Raw genomic sequence first — 22,860 nt, 5'->3', positions numbered from 1 at the left:
AATGTATTACTCTATTACAATTGATTAATGTCGGTTATAGTAGACAGTAAACATTCATTGCTCTTAATAGTTAAGGAAACATACATTGAAATTTGAATCAACAAAACAGAAAAAGAATAATAAAAAGAACTGACATCATTATGACAAACGAGCACTGAAAAAGTATTTTTAAACAATTAATGGATCTGTATCGATATATGGATGAATTTGTATTAAATTAATAACCTTGCATAAAAAATCGGTTACATTCTAATTCAAAGTTCAGGTGGCAGGAAACTCTTCAAACTCCTGAAACACACAGTGGAAATTGTGCTTTTTTAAATGGAACGTGGTATTAAATTTTGTTCATATAGATCGTTTTCAGTACTTCTAAAAAGCACTTCTAAATATGTTTTAGTTGTTGAATAAGTTTGATTTAAATTATAAAAGCTTGTTTTTTGAATTTGTATTTTAAATTATACAATTACATATGCCAGCCTATACAGGTTTTAGAGACTTAATTCATTATCACGCAGCCGGATAGTCAATCCTTGCTACGGGGAAATCCTTGCATTCTAGGCTTGAACCCATGACCAGCATGTTATTGAGTCGTACGAGTTGACGACTAATATAAATACATATAAATACAGATATATAAATAAAGTGCAAATACCAGACTTACATCGAATTAAACCATCCTTCCAGAAAAGAAAGGAATATTTCAGCCAAGTAGTAACAGTTTGTTCAAATCAGTAGATTACAATTTCATGTCGACAATTTCAATGTGATATAAAAACATGCAATAATAATATCCACAAAATGTTTGTTGTAGTATTTTTCTTCATTATTTATTGTATATAATTTTCTTTTCTTTTCTTTTCTTAGTATTCTTAGTGTTCAAATCACCAGCACATTTGTATCTAACTCTTAACCACTAGCTTCCCTCCACGATTCCACTTAGCATATGCATGATATCCTTACCGCTTCTTCATCCACACATACATACGAGCGCATGTGCTGTTCGCTTATTGTGCCTAATGTACAGTTTTCGGTTACGGGAAGCCACCCTGCCAGCTAATATCAAACATCTCACCAACGTTCTTCGCTACATATTGCCATTTGTTTGTCGTTTACCTTTTTTTGTGCAATGCTTTTCGTCCAGCGTGTTTCTTCATTGATGCGTGTGCGAGTTTTTTGTTACCTGTTCCTGTGCTTTATTAAAAAAAACACTTTTCCCCCGGCAAAAAACCTCTTCTCCATCCGAATTGATGCCCGATTTCAGCGCTTTTTTGTGTTGCTGGTGTTTGCTCTGAGCTAGGAGGCTTCAAATTAACCTTATTTGCCTTCCACTTAATGGAGTGGATTGTGTGCCCCTACCACCGGTTCCCCCTCACGCACGCCCTGTCCGTCTGTACAACTTTGGCAGCAATTGGATAAGTAATGATCGAGATCGGCACACGACCCACAAACAGTGGAGGCTCTTCTCCAAACACTCACCCCGGGCACCTATCTATCTATTAGCAGCGCAAATGGCGAAGAAGCTGTCACATTCAAACAACAACAAACGCCTCACTGTCGTCATCCAGTGATCCCACCTCATCTACACTCGCGCACCACCTCCCTCTCTCTTTTTAAACATGGTCTATTTACAACGGATCGCCCGGGGAGCCGATCGGACGCATTTGACTTCAGCTGATCGAAATCTCCAACGAACGATTGCCTTCTTCGCGCAATCCCTACACTTCCCTAGCCATTGTTAGCGATTGTTCACCCCTTTCGGGGCTGTTATTTACATTCCACACAAACACATAAAAAAAACGAAATTAAAACCGTGCACACAGTGGAGACAGCTTTAGGCGCCATTGCCACCCGAACCCGTATCGCGCTGGAAAGCAAGGGGAAGGGAGCAAATTATCCACCCCCTCGGGCCGAAAAGTGTTTCGCACGCATCCCTCGGAACGTCGGAACCGTTTTTCGTTGGGACAATATTTACAAATGGCGATCGGAGAGCGTTTGTCTTGAGCGGCGATGAGGTGTTGTTGGGCTAACACCACCACCATCACCACCACCATCATCACCACCATCAATAGCACTTAGCAAACACCATCCAGAGGAGGAAAGGGAGGCAAGCGAAGGATGCCCAAAACTGATTAATATTTACAAAATCCCCCCCAAAGGAGTAGGGTCAATACAAAGCGCCAAGGGCCCGGGAAAGCCCACGTTTAGGAATAAATAAAATTAAACTCTTCGCACTCCGGGCATGCCCTGTTTGAGTTGCAGAGTTGTGCCCTTCCTCCCGCGAGGCCGCTTGGACGTTTGGATGCGAACTAAAATAAATACCCTAATCATAGACATCGTCCGGCCGGCACTACGACTTCTTAACGAGTATAGCAACAGGTCAGTTTTAGCAATAGACACTTAAATGCTAATATTCACAATGGTTGATTGGTTGGTAGGTTGTTTTGCAATTGTTTTTGTTGATGCTGCTGCTGCTGTTGTTGTTCTTGTTGTTGTTGCTGTTGGTTTGTTGCATTTTGGAGGCATCTCCGGCACGCTTAGCCCAGATGCATCGCGCCACCCATTAAGCTCGGATGGAAGTAGCCCATGTAGAGCTGGGCGCCCGGTGCTCGCCCGAGTGCCGCCATCTTGATCTTCTCCAGCTCGGCCTCCTGCAGGCGCTTCGCCTTGGCCCGCCGGTTCTGGAACCAAATCTTGACCTGGGTCTCGGTGAGCCGCAGCGACGAGCTAAACTCGGCCCGCTCCGCTATGCTGAGGTACTGCTTCTCGCGGAACTTCTTCTCGAGCGACAGCAGCTGCTGGGTGGTGAACGGTGTGCGGGGCTTCCGGTTCGGTTTGTGCTTCCGCAGATTGCACTTGATACGGGGCGGTTCGTTATCTGCAATAAATGGAGAGAACACACACACAGAGGACTGATTAGTAAGTGCGTCGAGTGTTTTTTTTTTGTTTTTCATTCAATGTGAGTCGGTGCGCAAGGCACACGTGACACGTCGGACAGGCAAGAACATCGGATCGATCCGCTCCCCACGTTCGTTGTCGACCGAACGTACAGACCCAGGCATACACGCGGAGCGGTCTTTCAATCATAACAAAACACCCTCCACCGTTGGCGAAGACACACTGAAACATCGTAATCGCGTGCCAGCTGTACATTCGTCCGACGGATGCACCCGTCGAACATGTGCTCGAACATCGGAAAACTAACCTGGCCCCGGTCTCAGCCACCCCCCCCCCCCCCCGGGTAAGGAAGGTATCTCGTTCATCAAATGGCGCTTCTGTGCGTTCCCTCTACTCGCGTCGTCGTGAGAAGGAATTGCCGTGCGTGTATGCAGCAGCGAGGGTAAGACACATTACAATATTTCAAGTGACAGTTAATGAAGTTGCCAAAGAGACAACCAAATACAAATACCACGCGACAGACGGGACGGGAGCGCACTGTGGTCCCGTACTAATAAATTTCCGACCACTTCAGCCGGCTTTACCCCCTTTTATCCTTCAAACGTGTTGAAACCGTTCGACGAGTTCGACGATGGATGAAGTGTAAACGAACACACACGCACATGGGCAAAGATTTATTACGATTTTTAATTTTTCATGTTTTTTTTTTTCATTTTCCCCCCTCCCATTGCCCATCGAATCTGCGGCCGATCGAGATGTCCGGACAGCGATTCAGGGTCGTTTTGAGCAACACATTATTCGACAGCGAGACTCCGCGGAGCGCGCGCGGAGCAGTGCTCTAATGTCTCATTAGTCAAGTGCGGCTTCTCGGCTGCTGCACTGTGTATACACGGTGGTGACATTCTTACATTCCCCTACCGCTGCCCGAGCGCATTCCCGAGCTCTTTGTGTCGGAAGCGAGACTGAAAGACCGATGGTACGAGAACGGCATTTCCAACCACCATTTCACAGCCATGACAGCGATATGTTTATTTTTAACAAAAAGGCAAAGAAACCGAATCGAGCGGAAAAGCCGACGGGAAGCAAACGGAAGCACTGCCGTTGTGAAGGGGGTGAGTGACTGTTGTACCGGCACCCCGGGGGAAAGCTAATAGTCTATTAGAACTTCAAGCAATCGATACCCTGTCTCGGAAGCATCGAAGGGGGGGGGGGAGGGGGGAGAAACATTCTGTACCGCCTTCGTGGATGCCTTCTGGGCTGCCGTCTGAGTTCCGCGCGGTAGAGTTAATTGATAGGAACGCACTCCGATGTCAAGAGAGCGCTAATAGTCAAGTGGGAACCGGTGGCGAGGAGAGTAAGTGACACAGTAAATTATAACCTCAATCAGCGTTAATTGATGACGATCGACGCCATTGAATCAGAGGGTAATGCTCACTGCGCTGGGTTGCAGACTTTCGTGAAGACATCTGTCCCTGTGCAGAGCAGTTCGTCTCGCTACTGAACACACACTTTTCAATTAACATTGGGTCACCGCGGCATACACACCGTGCGAAATGAAACGATAATAAGAACACCATTTCGTCTCGGGGCGTCCTATTGGCCACACCCTTCACAGTCACACAACAACCAACAAAAAAGTGGGAAGGTTGGACATGTTTTGTCGTCCACGGTTGCAGAGCCGTTCAGGTTGGCTGCACACATACTCGACACGGAAGTTCCACCTACATGCGGTGGACTATTGCCCACGCTCGTTCGCGGGTCGATTGTCCTTGCCTCGCACATACGCTGCTCAATCGGCAAAGGTGGCGAAGCAGTAAATAAAGGTTGGCAGAGAGTACACGGGCTGATAATATTCACCAAGCCCCATACACACAGAGCTCGACTGCTATGTGCACGTTCGTGTTCGAGTGGAACACAGTTCGCTAGCAGTACTAGCAGCGCTCCCGCTCCTTGACGCAACTTCCAGGCGCCGGCCCACTGTTCCTCTCGCACACACACTCATTTGCGCAGTGCGCAAGCACTGCAGCGCATTGCATCCCTTCCGCTGCGTACCTCCGCGTCCCGACGGGGCGAAGTGTGAATTGCAGTTTAATAAATTAATTTCATTCGCTTGTGTGTCCCTCCTGCTAGGCTTTCGGGTTGGGTTGTGGTGCGATGCTTAGTTGGGGCGAAGGAAAGTATTGGCTTGCTCTTTTCTTTTTACTGCCATAACAACCTTAACCACCAACCGCAAGTGCACGTTATGTTTGGGATGTTCTACAACGCGCCTGCAATTTGCAATGCAATGCAACTCGCTTGCCCTCTCGCTGCTGACCATCGTGTGTTGCCTTGCACCGCGATCGCTCGCTTGGTGCCGACGGTATTCCAAGGGCACGAGCGGTAACCCAAACAGAGCGAGTGGGTGCGTGTGTGTGTGTGTGTGTGTGTGTGTGTGTGTGTGTGTGTGTGTGTGTGTGTGTGTGTGTGTGTGTGTGTGTGTGTGTGTGTGTGTGTGTGTGTGTGTGTGTGTGTGTGTGTGTGTGTGTGTGTGTGTGCAAGAAGCAAAACCTTGTGTGTGCTTTGCTTTTACTAATTTGTTTTGCACAAGAGAGCGAATCGATTAGTTCGGGTTCAGGTTCAACTGCGATTGGCTTTTTTGCTGCCTGTGATGTGCCTGTGCTGCGGTGGTGTTTCGCAGCCTTCCTGAGGTTTAATCGCGCTTTCTTTGCCGGGGGAGAAGGAGTGTGTGTGTGTGTGTGTGTGTGTGTGTGTGTGTGTGTGTGTGTGTGTGTGTGGCAGGGCAGAGAGCTGCTGCTGGATGCGGGGCATTATGATGAAGACGGCCACGTAGGCAGCGCAGTGCAGTGGGAACAACCAACAACATTTGCATTCCATTAGCGTCGATTAGTAATTGCTTGTTACCGTGCACCGAAGGGTGTGTGAGCCGGCGGAGACGCTGATCGCGCTGATCTTGCCCGCTCTCTAACACACGCAAGATCCTAATCGCGATCGTAACTCACACTCTTCAACGGCTATCTTCTCGGGCAACAGATCCTTCTCGGAAGCAAAAGGAGCCCGTTACACATACCGTTCCCACAGTGTGCGCTCTACCTGTGCTAATGAACTGAATTTATCTGTTTCCGTTGGTAGTTTCGAAGGTTTTGGAATTCTTTTGCACTGTTCTAGCCGGGCAGCCGGGCTAAATCTTGTCAGCATAACAAGCATCAAAAGCATAGTTTATGCGCCCGTTATGCTAGCAATCGGTGCCAAAACCACCCTCCCATGCAAAACACACTCTCACACACGCACACTCACTTATCTAAATTGCTAATGTACGGTTGATCAGGTGAAACCACCCAAACCCCACTCGCGCGCCCTTGTGCCGTAACGACCGGCAATTCATTAACTGCAATCAAATCAATTTGCTGCTGCGCGTTTCACTGCATTGGATACCGTGACGAATTCCGTACCCTTCTCCATCCCCCTCCACCCTACTTCCTCTCCCCCACGAGCCCCCGCCTCGCAGTCGACGATCGCGACACGCTTTGTCACACACATGTTTCGCGATTCCAAGGCAAAACACGCCGATTGTCGTGCCAAACCGTGCTCCCCCAGCCCCTACCGCCTTTCTCAGGCGCTGCTGCTACCCTCCGTGGGGTTTGACAAATGGTAATAAGATAATCTCGGAGCGATCGAGCATCCCCCTTCTGCCCCTCAATCCCTGTTAGTCGGTGAGTTTGTGTGTGTGTGTTTGGTTCGTTTTAGGTATTCCTCCCCAAACGGCTGGGGCCGATATTTGGTCAACTTCCGCTAACTCTGCCCGACTCGCGCACCAACAGCAGGCGAAAATCGTATGCGAAAATCTGCCGCAAACTCGTCGTGCCCCGGATGCCACAGACGACGGGGCGGACGCGCCGCCGCGCAAGAATTCGATGCCGATGGTGAAGCGCGCAAGAGAAACGAACGCGCAAACATACCCCAAACTTTTCCCTTTGATGTTTGACGCTGCTCATCCGCGTCGCAGACAAATGGGAAAATGGCCCGCGAGCGTACAGATCCGCATAACCTCCGCGGCAAGAATGTCAACGGCTAATGGGAGGGAAGGTGGCAACCGTTCGCACCAAATGTGAGGTAGCCAAGAAGACCCCGGGACGGCCTCACCGAGGACACGCTTGGGGACGGCTGCTGGGGACGATTGGCGGTACAAAAGAACAACCGCTCAATCAGACGGGAATCGGAATTCGGCTAACTGTGTCTTGGCCGATCGGCAGCCCGCGGGTTTCCCGCGGGCGCAGCTCTTCTTCCAACTACATCGGTTGCATTGCTCGGCTTTGCCAATCTGGTACACTTTAATTTGAATTTTATTGCACACTCAATCGGGAGCTGCCAATGTTTCGGAAGGACAGATTTTTTCGCTGATAATGTTCTTCCCTGTGATAATGAGGGCTTGCAAAATTCTTCCTCGAAGTTTGTTGTGCTCCCCAACGCCATCAATTGTGTGCCTCATCTTCTGTATCGTTATAAAAAAGGTCATTAAAATTTTCAATAAACTGCTCCCAGTGCTCTTCAAAACACTTTCCACCTTTAACAAACCTGATCGTTATCGAAATAGGTCTCGTATTTTGTGCGAACGGTGCACTTCCAACCAAAGCGAGCGTCCAGAGCGACGGTGCTCAAAATTGTCACAAACCACAACACCCCCGAATAAACCCTACCCATCTGATCCTTTTTCGGGCTTTTGTTTGTTCCGGTGGCTATAACGTTATAAAACGCTTTACCGTTTTTACTACTTCCAGGAAAACAAAGCCACTTCTTCAGGCGATAACTGCGCCCGGGCGACAGGGCAAGTCGTCATAAAAAGCGACAAAAAGGCACCAACAGCCGGGAAAAGGGTTCATCGGGCGTCCGTCATCTGGCGGTCCATCCCGTTTAGGGATCGTATAAAGGTTCGACCGAATAGCTTCCCTACGCCCTGATGTGATGATGTTCGACCCTGCGACCCAGTGGCATTAAAACGGAAACATTGTTTCGAAAGGATACCGAAGGCGCCCGCTGCTGGGCCTCTGCTTTATCTGCCGTCGATCGGCAGTGAAGAAAGGATTAATTAACACCCGTACAAACACACACACACACCCGAAGCCATCATTTACGGCACCGATCGACACATTCGAGAGTGAGGGTGAAAGAGTTATGGTACCTAATTGAATTAAACGGAAACGATTGGCCTTGCCCACACTCTTGGAGGGAAAAAAACGGAAATTGGTTCGCTCCTAACCTAAGGTGACCCCGCCGGCTACACCAGATGCCGTTCTGGTGACGGAAGCAACCTCGCATTACGCAACCCGAGAGGTCAAACACACACACACAGAGGATTTCTATTTCTGTTTAAGGCTGTTTATTTCCCTGTCGTGTGTCGCTAGTGCCCAACAACCGCTTTTCTTCATCGCACCGTGTTCGATTAAAAAAGTTGAACCACAAAAACAATATTTCTGAGGCTCGGACCCCTCCCCTTCCCCCTCAAACAACGTAAGATTACATACACGCAAGAAATATAACACAACCGGGACAGCGGGACACGCCACACACGTCACACACACTACTAGCCCGTCTCGGCTTTGGCGTCTCCGGCGAAGGCGACGAAGATTTTTGCAATTAATTAGCCACCATTTGCATACAAGCACTAATTGGGTTGAACTGGCCGAAGCGCGCAAAAACGAAAACGGCTCCCAAGCGTCCCTCTGCTCTGCCCCGCCCTTCCCAGTGATGGTTCCAGTTTGGCAAATATAGCAGCCGTTTTGTTTTTGCATTTTTTCTTCCCCGAGACCGAACCCCTCAAACACAACAAAAACGCAAAAATGCAAACGCTTTTACACGAAAGGCACGTTCGAGATGATAGTCCTCATAAACTTTGCAAGACATGAAGCTTTGCGTAACAACGGCTAGGCTCTATTTGCCGACGTTGAACACGCGGCAAACTCAAACAATGGCAATCAATCCGCGATCCGATCCGATGACTAGGCCCGGGACTCGGCAATCGAAGAGCGCCATCGGATGCCCAAAAGCTGCTGGGGTAGCCGCGGTAGCCGACAGCAGTTAATGGACTAATTAAATCAATTACACCTGTGATAAACCATTTTAATGGCTCTATATAATTTATAAGCGCGTAATTTATTTCTTGTCCGGGCTGGGCTGAACCTTCCGATGAACCGTCCTTGGGCTTCCCCCGCTTGGCCCTCATCCGGAACACGCAAGCCCCACCCCGGCACTCTCGCGCACACGCTTCCTTATCGAGCTGAAATGTCACATTTTGCGCACACCGCTGCCACCGGTCTTGCGGGCGAACCAATCGTGCTGTTTAAGTGCTCTCCAGCAGTAGGGGACAGTTTTTGGGCCCGTTTTCGATCCACCTTTTGTGGCTGCGCTGCGCGGAACCGTTTAAGATTAGATAAGAACGCAGTCCCACAATCGGACGCAAGCTGCAAACGCATCGCAACCGCACCAAACAGTAATTATCGCTGCTGCGTTGCACTTGTCTCCCGGTGCGTTGCATTCGGGAGTTGTCCCCTTCTCAATTCTCTGCTGCCTGTTTATGGCCTGCTTGAGGTCGCTTTGGTTGCCACTGTGTGTGTGTGTGTGCCCATGTGGTCTCTCGAGCGTTCGAGCGCCCTCCAATTTCCAATCAACGCTCAGCAGTCATTTCCCGTTTGCCCGGTAACTTCATCGGCAGCTACAGGGAATCCGGGCTTTTATGAAAGCAAAACAGGGAATATGAGGACGAAAAAAAAACTGAACCCAGACGGAAAGGCGTTATTAATTGGGCACGATTATGGGGCCGATTAAAATTTATTGCCAAAATTAGCGATTGACACGCAAATTTGCGTACCGCGAGTGAGCACGGGCGGCTCCCGAAACGATCAGTGCAGTGCCGCTGCCGTTGTTGGGCACAAATTATTCAAACCATCCGTGCCGCGATTCCGATTTGCGCCGCAAAGGAGTGCGCCCAATCAAAAGGCACGCCGAGCGAATTTGCGACACGCCATGGCCGTTAATCCTCATAATTTTTGTAAATCTTTCCCCGGCACTGACCCGGCCCTTGCAGCGTGTCGGGAGAAAGCTTGTCTCTTTTTGCTCTCTTTCACATCCTTTTTTTGCCTCTCCTCGTGCCTTTACACTTTACGTCGTTGCTGTGAGGCGGAGAGCACTAATACGACGGGAAATAGAAAATTATTGAGATAAATTTCCATTTATCACCCAAACAGGCGCGAGTGTGCCCGCCGAAATCGTATCGTAGTTGTCGCCCAACGGGCAAAGTGAGAGTTGTTATTAATTTATTTAAATTCCAGTTCCGGTCTACAATTGTCCACCATGCGCGCACCAACCATGCCAGTAGCCGGCCGATCCCGATGGTGTCGACGGTTGGGTGTGTCCGTTCGTCCCAAATATTGCCAACAGCCAACACTTCATTTGTCTCTTTAGCAGATCCCCCACTCTCTCACGTAGTCTCTCTCTTGCTCTTCCTCTCGTTCTACTCGAGAGATATCCCTCGACGTGCAGCAGCAAACAGCCTCCATCAGCCTGTAGATTGATTACGTTCCGGAGCGTGTGCATCTCAATCACGCTCGACAGACGGCGTTGTAACGGAAGTAATATAGTTATTAACGTTTCAAACAATCAACGCTGTAGCAGCTTCCTGAGCCTCTCGCTTCTTTCATCTCCGGAAACGCCGGACCTAAACGGAAGTATTGATGTTGGAAAGCAGAGCCACTAGGAACTAATAGCCACATTGGATGGGGTTAATACAACGAATTAGAGATGCCGCGTAACCCAAATATCCCGAAAAATAGAAACAAACTAAGAATGTCAATTCAAAAATAGACTTATATCATTGTGCAATTGCAGAAATGCTTTCATTGAGAGGTTTTAGTTGCTATATTTCTCACTTACAAAAGAGATTTAAAATGACAACTTTATACTGTAATACCTAAAACATGCTCTTTATATTGTTGAAGTTGAATGTCGACTATTTCAACCTCACAAACTGCACCAAACACTGTTCTTATGCTATCTCAAATATCAAACACATCGAACACAGCGCAAAGGCTAATCTTAATGCACTAAAAGTCTGCTTCCCATCCCGACGTATACATATTTCATTACAACTTCGCCCATTTTTTATCATCCCAAAAAACGCTAACGCATCCACTAATCGCAACAGCAACACCGATTGAAACCCAACGAGCGGGACCGGGCAAACAGTAAAGATTCTTATCGTCCGGTTAAATGCTAGTTTTGTAATTCCAGTTCCCTTCCACCACAGGCCACAACCATCGGGATGGTCCATTAAACGACGGACTGGTCAAATTGAACAGGAAACAGGCCAACGTAACTACAACAACGCCTACAAACCAACAGCCAGTGCGCACGCACTGTGTCTAGCACCTGCGTGTGAAAAGCTTGACTGATCTGATCTCTCGTCTCTCTTCCCTCCCTGTGTGGCACAGTCAGGCAACAACAGCACCAGAGTAAAGAAATTAATTTTCAAATCATCACCGGTCGAACCTTTTGCAGCGACTGCCAACTCTCTGGGGCACGGATGGCGGACGGACGGTTACGGTACCTACGCGATGCGCGCCAAATTCGCCGTTTCATAAAACAAATCTAAATTAACAGCTTCATTAGCAACGTCGGATGCGCGCAAATATCGTTTCGACATCCCTCCTTGCAGCCGCCAGTGTGCGCCTGCCTCTAGCCTGCCCGGGGGAGGCGAGGCATCAACCCCGACACCGTCAGCGCCCATTCCGACAGGCGCAACATGACGTTCCGCTAGGAATCAGGGATTCCACGGAACAGAAGCGTGTGCGCGTACACAAACACCAAGTAACCCTTGGGGTGCGACGACTAATGAAGACTAGCAGGCGAAATATGGTCCACGTTGTCCTACGGTGTTAATCCGGCCAGACGATTCCTGCCGCTTCTTTGTATCTAAGTAAAACCCAATTTGACGTAAAATGAAGGATCTTTTTCTTGAAAAAACACTAGCTCTGCAAGGGTTTAGGGGTGCTCGCTTGCATACGTGACACAGAGCCCACAGAGTGTCGTTATGGATTGAAATTTATTCATCTCATTTACGCCGGTGGGTTCCTCGGGTGGGTTCCTAATGATGGTTGTCATTTTATTGCATTCCCCGCAAAACCGCTCGCCTCGGGGTTCGTCTTTCTGCAGAGACAAAAAGCTGATGCACAGGACGGTGCACCACCGCCCAGTCGTTGCGTACCTCGCTCGCTCGCTCGCTCGTGTTTAATTGTTTTGAACGAAAATTGCATTTTCTGCTCCACGCCCCGAACGCACTGCCAATCGGCCAGAGCATGCGGTTCGAGGAACTGACGGCGCAAAGGAGTCAGGCCCTCGCGTTGCTCTCCCCGCAAACAAATTCTTGGAATTGTTCCTCCAAGCAGTCAGAGGGCGTCCATTAGCGTTGTTCACTAATGCGCACACATCTATGGGACCCACTGCAGCAGCAATGTGTGCGCCACCTAGTGTGTGTGTGCTGCAAATGTGTCAAAATTGGTTGAAATTTGCAGCTGCAGCTAATGCGGTTGGATTTTTGGGTGCCTTTTTTTTGTTTGTTTCGTAAAACATAAAATTCTTGCACCCCAAAAAACGCTTCCACGAAACCTCCGAGACGACAAATACACAGCACCGCACAGCACACGGAAACACGTGCTCGTAAAGCTGGCAACATTATTATTGAATGAATTAGCAACCCGTACTACCCGAGCTACTGAGTGAGTGCTTTGCGGCGGCGAGCCCTGTCCGTCGACAAATTAAGTCATATAAAATGTTGAACAGGAAACGGAGCGGACCTGTGCAGGGAGTGGGGGGGGGGGCAAACTGCGACACGAAAGTATTGGTAGTACATTTTTTAACCACCACCAACCGCACAACTCTTTTATGTAGTCAAATTTCTATAATCATATTCCACAGCAATCGAGTTCGACTACACAACACAGCCCAACAAATCCTGTTTCGGTTGTTTTTTGTTTTGCATCCAACGGGCTACACCTTTTGCTCACCGGAACGGGAACGGGAAAACCTTGCCCCAAAATGTCCCGGGCCTGCTAGTGTCCCCACCGGGGACCGGGAATTTGTTCGCGGAAATCACTCGTTTCCACGCGGTTGAATTTGCATTTCAAATTCCGTTCCGTTCGTTCGATCCGTGTCGGAGGGTGGAGGAGCAAGGCCCATGGATGTATATGTAGCCATCCGGGACCTCCTCGTCAGTCCCGAATTTATACGCGCTCAACACACAAAACACAACTACAAACAGCAAAACACACACGCCGAACATCGAACAATAGTGAAGATATCCAATGCCTCCTCTGGTACGACCCCTTACGCCATCTGTGAACAAACGACACACGAAACGGAACAGCACACAGCGCCAGCACACACACACACATTGGGGAAAAGTTTTGTATTCTTCGACACAGAAATTTGCAATCTCAATCGATTGACTTCGTTCGTTCTTCGCACTGGGGACCTGGATTGGGCGGGATAGTGGCACCGGACGGTCAAGGATCGTTTACAATCAAATCATAAACCATTTCACCGTGCATGCAGTTTTGCGCTGTTTGGGAGGGAGGGGGGGGAGAGTGTGGGGTAGTGCAAGGGACCTTGGGAAAACAATGGCGTTGTAAATTATTTTCAAATGCATCGCCCGCAACCTCAGGAGAGCTGGCTCAGTTGCAACGTGTGGTGCAGGCAAAGAACCACCCCGGGAAGGTGTATGCGCGATCGATCTCGTCTCGTTGCACACACACACAAATAGGAGGATCGTTTTCGTGTCATCGTTGACCTTCGGCAACGTTAATAGAAATGTTTCAATGTGTGTTCTGGAAAGCGATAGTGGTTAGCTGTGGAACTGTGACGGCCGCTGGTAAAGGCCGCATGTGCTCGAAAAACAGAAAAAGAAAGGAAGAGAGAGAGACAGAGAGAGAGAGATAGCAAATCAACAGTTCTCTCCGTTCTCTCTGCACCCGACTGAGGGAACAGAAACGAAAAGATCTTCATTAATATTGATTCCGATTAATGGAAGGCTAAGTGTTGCCTGCCCGTCGACTCCATTTGTGGATGGTATTCCGTTGGAGTTTGTTGCATTAGTGAGAACAATTTACCACCACTACTACTGCTGCTACTAGTACCATTGCTATGGAGGCCCACTTTCCAAACGCTCCTGGCCGCTCAATTGAAACATTACCCGACCCCCATTGTAAGCCCGCGAGACCGAACCGAAACTTTGCCACAATCTATGCCGGTCGTTCAAATAAGGAAATTGAAACGTTAAGCATCACCACCCCAAAATGATGGCCTGTAGAGGGAGAGGGAGAGCGAGAGAGACAGAGAGATAGAGAGAGAGTGCTAAGAAGCTAAAGTCCAAAAAGCAAGGTACGGCGTACCTAGGCATCCCCACGCATTTAGTCGCCGTTTATTTGCGCCTGCTAGTTTTTGGTTGATTTCTGGTTGAAATTAATATTAATTAGTGGAAATTACAATAAATAATAAAACCCCAGCTCTCCACTACTACTACTGACCAGGCCTCGACAAAAAAGGTCAAAAACGACGACCCGTAAAAATTGAAGCCCACAAACAAACTGAAGTGAGCTCTACATCAAACAACAATCGCATCAAGTGGTGAAATGGTCCTTGCGTTGAGGGGTTTGCGTGTTGAGAATCTATTATCAAATCCGGCCCAAACACGCCTCCACCACATCCCGCGGGTGCTCCGACGGACCTCCGCTTCCGGTGCTAATTCATTCGCTGCCAATGGCTGACCCAAGCGCGATGATACGGAAGGGTGCGGACGGGACGGTTGGTGAAGTGATTTAAAATTATTATTACATTAATTTGATACTTGTTTATAATAAAAGCGAACATGGAAAAGTATTGTTGTTAATTTATTTGTTATTGTAATTTCATTGCCCTGCCCCACTCCTCACCCGCGAGTGGGTTTCCTAATTTGGGCCGCTAGCCGCAAGAGCGGAAAGAGCCTCCAAAACCTTCCCTTCCCTTCCACCAAAGTCAAATTAACACTCATTCCGTTTGTACGCTGGGCGAACGAAGACGAAGGGATAATAAAATGCACCCGGTGCTGTGGCGGCTGTGGCCGCGCGAATTAAAACCCTAAAGCATCAGCGTTGAGCGAAAGGTGCACACCGGGCGCGGGGGGGGGGGGATTGGGGGGTTTTGAACCCCATCGTGTGATGTTATGCGATCCTCTCTCAAGACTCATTAGCGATCGGACGGGCGCAACGCGATTGCAGGTTTCGGCCTGCGATGATCTCTTTCTCTCTCGCTCTCGCTCTCCCTTGCTATGGCTTCTCCCTCTCAGATGCACTCAAGCACACTGGAACTCAATCCAGCCAGCCGGCGTGCACCGCACCGGGGAGTGTGGAATGGATTCACGCAGCACTATAAAAATGTTTTAATTTGTTTTAAAACCGTTTTGTAGCTGAAGATGTGGCCGCGCTCGGGCACGATTTTTGCTCGCTCACTTTTTGCACTGACGTTTCGATGCACAGCTACTGTGCGACTGTGGTTCGAGCGTTCGAGAGAGGTGTCCGTTTACCGCTGGTTGTATGTATTTATAATTTTATATCCTCTCTCCCGCCCCGAAGGCTGTAAAACCAAAACAGCCGAAAACCCGACGCGACGGGCCGTGAGATGTGGCCACAGCCACAACAAATCCGGTAGTTGCTGATTGCAGATAATCACGACATGTCGTCTGAAGTTGCATTCGATTTTTGCCACCGCCATGAGTGCAGGATGGGGAAAAAAATAGCACCCGGGTGCTGCATCAGTTTGTCTGCTCCTTCGGCTGAGCAACTGAATCCCCTTCTTGGGCACAACAACCATGGGGCAACCACGAAGCCAACCGCACATCAACTGCGCAGTCAGCCGCTGGATGACAATAAAACAAATATACGATCAATGCGAATTTCATGCCACTGGCAGTAGCCAACCGTCTATTAAAGACGAGCGCTAATTCATACTGATTATAAATGTATTCTAAATAAATGGCGCTCTTAATTTGTTTGCCTGATGAAACTTTACGACGAGCAAATGAGTATGAAGCTTCGCAGATGCATTGTGCGAGTTGGAAGATCTTTTCCGGCGTTTTTTTTCGGGCCAATTTTTACTTCACATTAACCATTCAACATCAATGGGGCCCTCTTTTTTGTTTTTCTTTTTTCTACCCTTAAATCCACCTTTTGAATTCATCGCTCAACATTGGCTCCAACTGACTCCAGTGGCCTGTTAGTTTGTTATCACCAACCGGGACCAACCGCCGCTTTACATACTTTCCCCCTAAACAAATGTTAAATTATGCTATAAAATGTTTAAAACAAAGCAAAAACACTACCAAATGCGAATTAATTTTCCGTCAGGCGTATTTGTGTATACAGCACCACAACATCAACAACGAAAACAAATGCATGTGGCAATGTGTGTGTGTGCGTGAATATGTTTTATTGCTTTTTATTTCACCGAGCCAACGAACGGAACCATACACGGTTGACACAGGAAATATATCAAAAAGGCGCCACACGGGCTAATTAAAACACTTATCAAATTTTCACCCCACGTGCAGGGAAGGGGGTGCTTCGGTGCCCGCACTAGCCCGCCTTTTCCTTCGGTGGCGCAAGCTTTACTCGCGCACCGCTGGGCGGTAAGCTGCCAGCCGGAACAGCTAGATCGGCTGCCTTGTTTCCCTAATGACTTAATTTGCGCGTACCAACGTTCCCCCGAGCCCGCTTGCGACAATGTGCGCCTCCCCCGGGTGAGGTGAAATGAAACAAAACGAAACTAAACGCAAGACTAAAAGGGTGCAGTGGTGGGGGAGGGCTGAGAAACAACAAAAACAACAGCAAAAAGCTACACACACGCAACACCACAAATGCTTCAAAGCTCGCACGAGGAATGAAAGATGGCGTCAATGGGTTGTCGAAAATTGAATTAAACGAGCAGAAGCAGAAGAAGAAGAAGAAGAAGAAGAAGAAAAGAACAAACACCCATGTAGTAGCGCAGAGCGGGGTGAACTTAGTGTGAGGATATATTGAAGGGAGAGAATGGGGCAAAACAACAAAAAAGCGACGGCCTGCTTTGACTAATTACACACTCCAGCACACGGCGAACAGTGGCGATGACAGGAAGGCACAGGCAACACCATGTCGAGACAGGGCGGGTGTACACAAACACACACACACAAAATAAACAAACTACAACTACAACTTGATCTAAGGCCAGGGCGAAATAATCCACCGATCTTAACACGATCACAAAATGGAGCTTTGGCAAGACGAGGTGCGCAAGGCAGTGCAGGCGACGCAAACGGGGCCCGAAGGCAGCGTGAAGCGGAAGGTTAGGAGCACCGAACGAAACGGCCACGAAACGTCACCACCATCCTGGGCGCTTTGGGCGAAGCTAGTTTAATTAAATTATAGAATTTAAACGGTGAAATTATGATAATACTCCTCCCAGCCGGGGTCTGCTGAGCGATGCGTTTTTCGCCTTTCCACCGTTCCATTTAGCCAACTTCCAACTGTTTCGTTGATGATTTTTCTAGCTTCCTGTTTCGCCCGCGGGTTTCAATATTGAAACTGTGTGTGTGTGTGTGTGTGTGTGTGTGTGTGTGTGTGTGTTTTATTAACTTCTTTTTTCCACTTCGCTCTAAGCATTTTCAACGAAACAAAACAAAAAAGTGTTCCAGAGCCTTAGAGATCGCAGACGGCAACACACAAAAAATAGTTCAACAGGCGACGACATCAACGAAACGGACACACATACACACACACACGGACACAAAAACTTCATCCCGGTGTGTAAACTAATTACAAGTTAATTAACCGGCCATCACACCGGGACACCGGTTTTCACTTCCTGTTTTCGGTTTCTTCCAGCTTCCCCACGCATCATCTTCCCCGCCGTACTCCACCGATCAGATCCACGCCAGAGAGCATCATCATGAGAGATGAAAATAAAGTCATGAAGACGTCCCTCAAATTGCCTTTCTTGTGTCGTTTTGTTTTATACACGTACACACACACATAACACCCTTCCCTTCTCCTTACCACGTACCAGCGACGGGGCACGGAGCGTTTGTTTTTCCCACGGACCACGGCCTCACCGCCGTCGCCACCGACGCGATCGATTCTGGGCCTCGATCCCGATAGCCCGGGTGCGATCATCACGATCACGGGGCCATGGGGTTGCACGGGGCGAAAGATGTATCTGAAATCTATTAATTAATCTTTCTTATCGCGGTCTCCTCCTGCCTGCACCTTCTGTCTGTCTGGTGGCGGCAGCCCGGGTCCCGGGTCTCTACAGTCGGCCTAGTTTTGTGTTTTTTTTTGCCTTTTTTTCTACCTAGCAACCGTCTCACACCCAGAAGCACTTTTTCGTAAAAAACACGGCCCATCCCATGGTCCCGGAAAGCAAACGCCCCGAGAGCCTAATTAATTGTTTTCTTGCCTCCATTCAGGGCTTCTGGGGGTGTCGGGGCCGCTCGGGAGGATCTCTCTCACTCTCTTAGAACGGAGCCACTAAGAAGAGTCACGAGTCTCGGTACGATAGAGGGCAGTCCCGGTTCCAGGAAGTGGACAAAGTGGATAGTTCCCGGCCCGAAAAAGAAGCGGCCCGTGATTAAAGGGAAGAAGAAGAAGCAGAAGGAAGGCGAACGTAAACGTCAGCGTTCGGTGCGCTCAAAACATTCCTTCCGAAATTCGCCCCCTTGCGCCGGGTTTGGGTTTTGGCCGAGTCTCCGGGGGTGACCCGATAAAATATGTTTATATCTTTCCCCGGACCCGATCGTTTGTCATCTGCGCTTGATGACGTTTATCCGATGCCGCCATTCCCATGCCCAGCCGGCCCTACGTCTTCTCCGGCCTTTTCGTTCGTTTATTAGGTTATTTTCGTAGATCGCTCGTTCGCTCGATCGATGATTTATTGCGATTGCTGTTGTGCCACGTTCGATGGTTTCGATCGAAACACGAATTAGTATTAGGCGCTTGGTGCGCCTGAACTTAAACCGCAAAAGTGGTTCTTCATTAGAGAAAATGCTGGTCTTTTTTTTTGCACAAAAGAATTTCGCATTAGCGTTTCGTGTCCTTGTGTGTCATTCTTACTTGCATAACATACCATAATTCCGTTCGCTTCTTTTTATTAATTTGTTGTGCTGCTTTTGTGTGCTTGCTGCCGTGTGTGCCGAAAACACACACACATGTGCGAAATATCATGCGTGTAATTATCCCCGAACAGCAACATGACACAATCGTGCAAACGGGTTTTATGTTGCACTTAACCATCAAATCACTTTCCATCTTCCTGCATGTCAACAAAGCACCCACTAACCTTCGTGATGATCACGCTGCCTTCTTGACTAAGACACACACACACGCCAAACGCATGTCTTATACCAAATTTAAACCAAAACATCCACGACAGTGTTGTGTTTTTTTTGCCGTCGGCCGGTGACACTTTCCCACTTTGCATGCAGCATCCAACGCGAAGCGCGTCACGCATGACAGAACTTTCCGAAATTGCTAACCCGAAATCCCCAACGACCAGCAACAGCGCGCCGTAATCAGTACGGGCTGGTCGTTCAAAAAAAGGCGAAGGCAAACGACTAACCACACGCATGTGTGACTTTTCATCAGCTTTTTGTGCGTTCCTTCGCTACTCCCTTCCCGCAACCCCCACCGTTTGGCCGAGAAGGAGAGAGATTTTCATTCACTCATTCAATGCCTATTAGCGTTTCCGCCCATCTTCATGCCCTCCAAACTCGATCGCGGTCGGGGACGCCCGTCATCGCCGCCCGTTATCTTGTTTCCTTTTTGTTTCACTTCATTCAAACCCGAAATCGCGGCAACGTGGGCTAAATGTTTCTAATTTGTTAAAGCCACCCCGAGCCCACCCTGGGAAGTGCGATATCGATTTCAGATTGCTGCTGGGGTTTGTTTTTTTTTTTGTTCTTTTTCTTTTTCCGCTCATCCTTTCAGTTCCGTTGTGCCGTCTTCACTTCCACACTTTGTCGGCGCTGTTGCCCTTTTTGTACAGTGCGCCAGTGTAAGCATTACACGAATCCCACCGCTGGTAGCAAATGACTGGGTAAAAATAACGAAAAACACACCGACACGCCGTGTTAAGCCTGAAGGGTGTTAAGACGGTTTGGAGCGGCCCGGGGCTCGAAACAAATACGGCGGCCAAGCAACAAAAAGGCGAAACAACGCGACCGATCGATTATGTTGACCTTTGCGCCGTACAAGTGCGCTTGAAGCCCGTGTGCTTCTTGCCTTGCTTCTTTTGCCTTGGAAAGATCAATATTTGTCCGCTTTGGTTCCGTGGGTTTGGAAGTGTTCTGGTAGTGATTACAACTACCCCACACAGTAAAGCGCGTCATCCTACTATGAAAATCCCCGTATCGAACCCCACCATTAGAAGATACTCGAATACCATGGAAATGCGCCCCGCACCGCACTCGTTCGACCGGAACTATCAGCTCCAAAAACAAATTATCAACCGATTGATAACTTCTTGGGGTGAAGCACATCGACGCCATCGGCACAGAGACACAATATACACGCAAAATCTGTCAGCGCTTCTGGACACAACTATGGCGCCACAATTAACCTTCAACCTTGCCCGTTTCTTGGAGCTCCAAAACACACGCGCACACACACGCCTTGCTGCTTTACGGGCACGATTAAACGAAATTAATCTTTCACCTAATGCCCCTCCCCACCGGTGCCACACTCTCTTCCTTCAATTCCTCTTCTGTTTGTGGTCTAATCAGGTCGCCTAATTTCTAATTCGCCCCGGAACCGAAATCACCGAAATTCGAACACGCGCAATACGCGCGGTGCATGCGATTAACCTTCCAAGAAACCTGGCCCACCCATACCCCACCCCCCTTCCCCCTAGATGGTTACGGAAATTGTTCTTGCCTGCCGTGCCGCGGCCCCTGTCTTATTACTATTGCGAACAAAGCCAACAACACACTTACCTCCACCAAGCTGACCGGCGCCGAAGCCCTGCCCGGGGAACAGCCCCGGCGGACCGAACGGTGGCATCTGGCGAGCGCCGGGCCACGGTACACCGCCGCTCATGCCGCCCCAGGCCGCTGCAGCCGCGGCCAGCGCGCTGAACGGCGTCGGCCGTATCGGTACGTGGCCGGCGGCAGCCGCTAGGGCCGCTCCCGGCGGCGAACCGTGCCCCATCCCCATCGCGGACGGTGACCCGGGCGAGCCGCTGCCCTTCCGGCCGCCCGGCTGCGAGCCGCTCTCGCTCAGCTCCTGGTCCATATCCTCGATGTCGACGATCGAGTCCTCCTCCTCGTCGTGGTTCGAGTCGTAATCGTCCGACTCGAGCAGGCTGTGCGGGGTGTCCGTGTGCCGGTCCGGGTCCAGGTTCCGCAGCGAGCTACCGTCGTGCTGGGACCGGGGCGAGGAGGAGCTGGTCGTGTGGGAGGACAGATTGGCGGGCAGCATGTCGCTGGACGGGGAGGTGCCGGGCAGGGTCGTGGTCGTCACCGTCGTCAGCGCGGTCGTCATCGCCTGGTGCAGCAGCGCGGCCCCGTGCGGCGGCCCGTGCACCATCAGCGGGCTGAGCGGGGTGAGCGAGGGCGGCGTCGGGGTGGTCGTGGTCGGGGTGCCGGAGGTGATGATGGCATGGTGCGCGTTGGGCGTTTTGGGCCGCGTGTCCGCCAGCAGGGACGCGACGCTGAAGTTGCTGATCCGCGAGTTGCTTTTCTGCTGCATGGGCACCGTCGGGCTGGTCATCGCCATTCGTACCGGAGTTACAGTCATTCCTGACGATTTTAGCATGAAGATTTGCACCGAACTACACCGCTGGCCGTACGGAGAGAAACACACTTTCTCGCACAAAATGTCGCGTCACTGTAATTGCCCGAAAGCAGTACCGTTTTGGGGCGGGCGGTTTGGTTCGTTAGGATCAAATGTTTCGCACAGGCACGCAGTTGACACTCATTACATCCCAACTTCCCTTCTACTGAGCAATTGTAGCGAACCGTGTACACTGGGAAGACAGTTGACAACTCGCGTCATACGACATAGCTGACCGTCATTCGGGCGGAGTGATTGACGGAGTAGCACTGCACTTTCGATCGGCGGTTTTTCTTTTGTTTCTGTAGCTGCCAAAGGGTTTTATTGGTGCTTATTTCCGGCCACTTTAACTCTCCACCATCACTTGATTGCCACGTATCACACTCGGGTAACAGATTGGTATTCGAACATCGACAAAACACCCTGAGGACCGCACACGGAGCGCAAACAAATCACTTGCGAAACTCACACGATCGTCACGAAACGATCTCCAAAATCCGGTAAACACTTTATCCGACACAAAAGCTTACGCGAAAGCACCGTAAAACTTATCGATCCCGGTTTGTTGCGTTTGTTTTCTACCGACTGTCTACGCAGTCCTTTTCCGCTTTACGCTTACGATCGTTCAACAAACGGGACGCGCGTACGGACGTGCGTGCGTTCGAGTCTGCGTCTGTCGAGGAATAAAAATTGAATGCATTCGAGGGACAAGCTGTGTGTGCCTCGACGAGATGAACCGTGTTGGTGTTTCTTTTTACTCCTCTTCTTGTTCACTTCCATCGACCCCGGGGATTTTCGAACACGCTCACACCAAAAAACGCACTCACTTTGTCTCGCTCTGGCGCACGCGCTTGACGTATTCACGCCGCTTCATTCCCGTGCCTGCTTACACACGGGCACAAGCAGTGCCAACATAGCTGTTTCCCTTCCACCGAAACTGGTTTTGTTTACGTTTACGCGCTGTACATAGCACCCTTCGTTATATACTTTTTTGTTGCTATGGAAACCCCTATCAAGAGGGCGGAGCTTGCCCGTTCGCTCGTACAGCCAATGGCGACCGGCCACCATGACCAGGTGTTGAGCGTGAGCG

At 49.5% G+C, this 22,860-nt stretch overlaps 1 protein-coding gene across 1 annotated transcript; it reads right to left on the bottom strand.

Annotated features, from left to right (window-relative positions):
- Nucleotides 1-1,122: 1,122 nt before the first annotated feature.
- On the bottom strand, nucleotides 1,123-22,647 carry LOC121588848 (muscle segmentation homeobox). The gene is made up of 2 exons (XM_041907276.1): nucleotides 20,933-22,647; nucleotides 1,123-2,875 (listed from the first exon to the last, which is right to left on the bottom strand). Exons 1-2 carry the CDS (start codon nucleotides 21,750-21,752, stop codon nucleotides 2,535-2,537), a joined length of 1,161 nt encoding a protein of 386 aa, XP_041763210.1. The 5' UTR covers nucleotides 21,753-22,647; the 3' UTR covers nucleotides 1,123-2,534.
- Between the last annotated feature and the right edge of the window lie 213 nt (nucleotides 22,648-22,860).

The sequence above is a fragment of the Anopheles merus genome, chromosome 2R (genome assembly GCF_017562075.2).
Source record: "Anopheles merus strain MAF chromosome 2R, AmerM5.1, whole genome shotgun sequence".
Classification (NCBI taxonomy): Eukaryota; Metazoa; Arthropoda; class Insecta; order Diptera; family Culicidae; genus Anopheles; species Anopheles merus.
Note: the sequence above shows the minus strand (reverse complement) of the source record. Positions and strands in the feature narration are given on the sequence as shown.

Excerpts from the sequence above, each read along its gene's own strand:
- LOC121588848 (XM_041907276.1), bottom strand. The coding sequence starts at position 21,752 with ATGCTAAAATCGTCAGGAATGACTGTAACTCCGGTACGAATGGCGATG. Across the intron at positions 2,876-20,932 it reads CGCCGGTCAGCTTGGTGGAG|ATAACGAACCGCCCCGTATC; the intron begins GTAAGTGTGTTG and ends CATTTATTGCAG.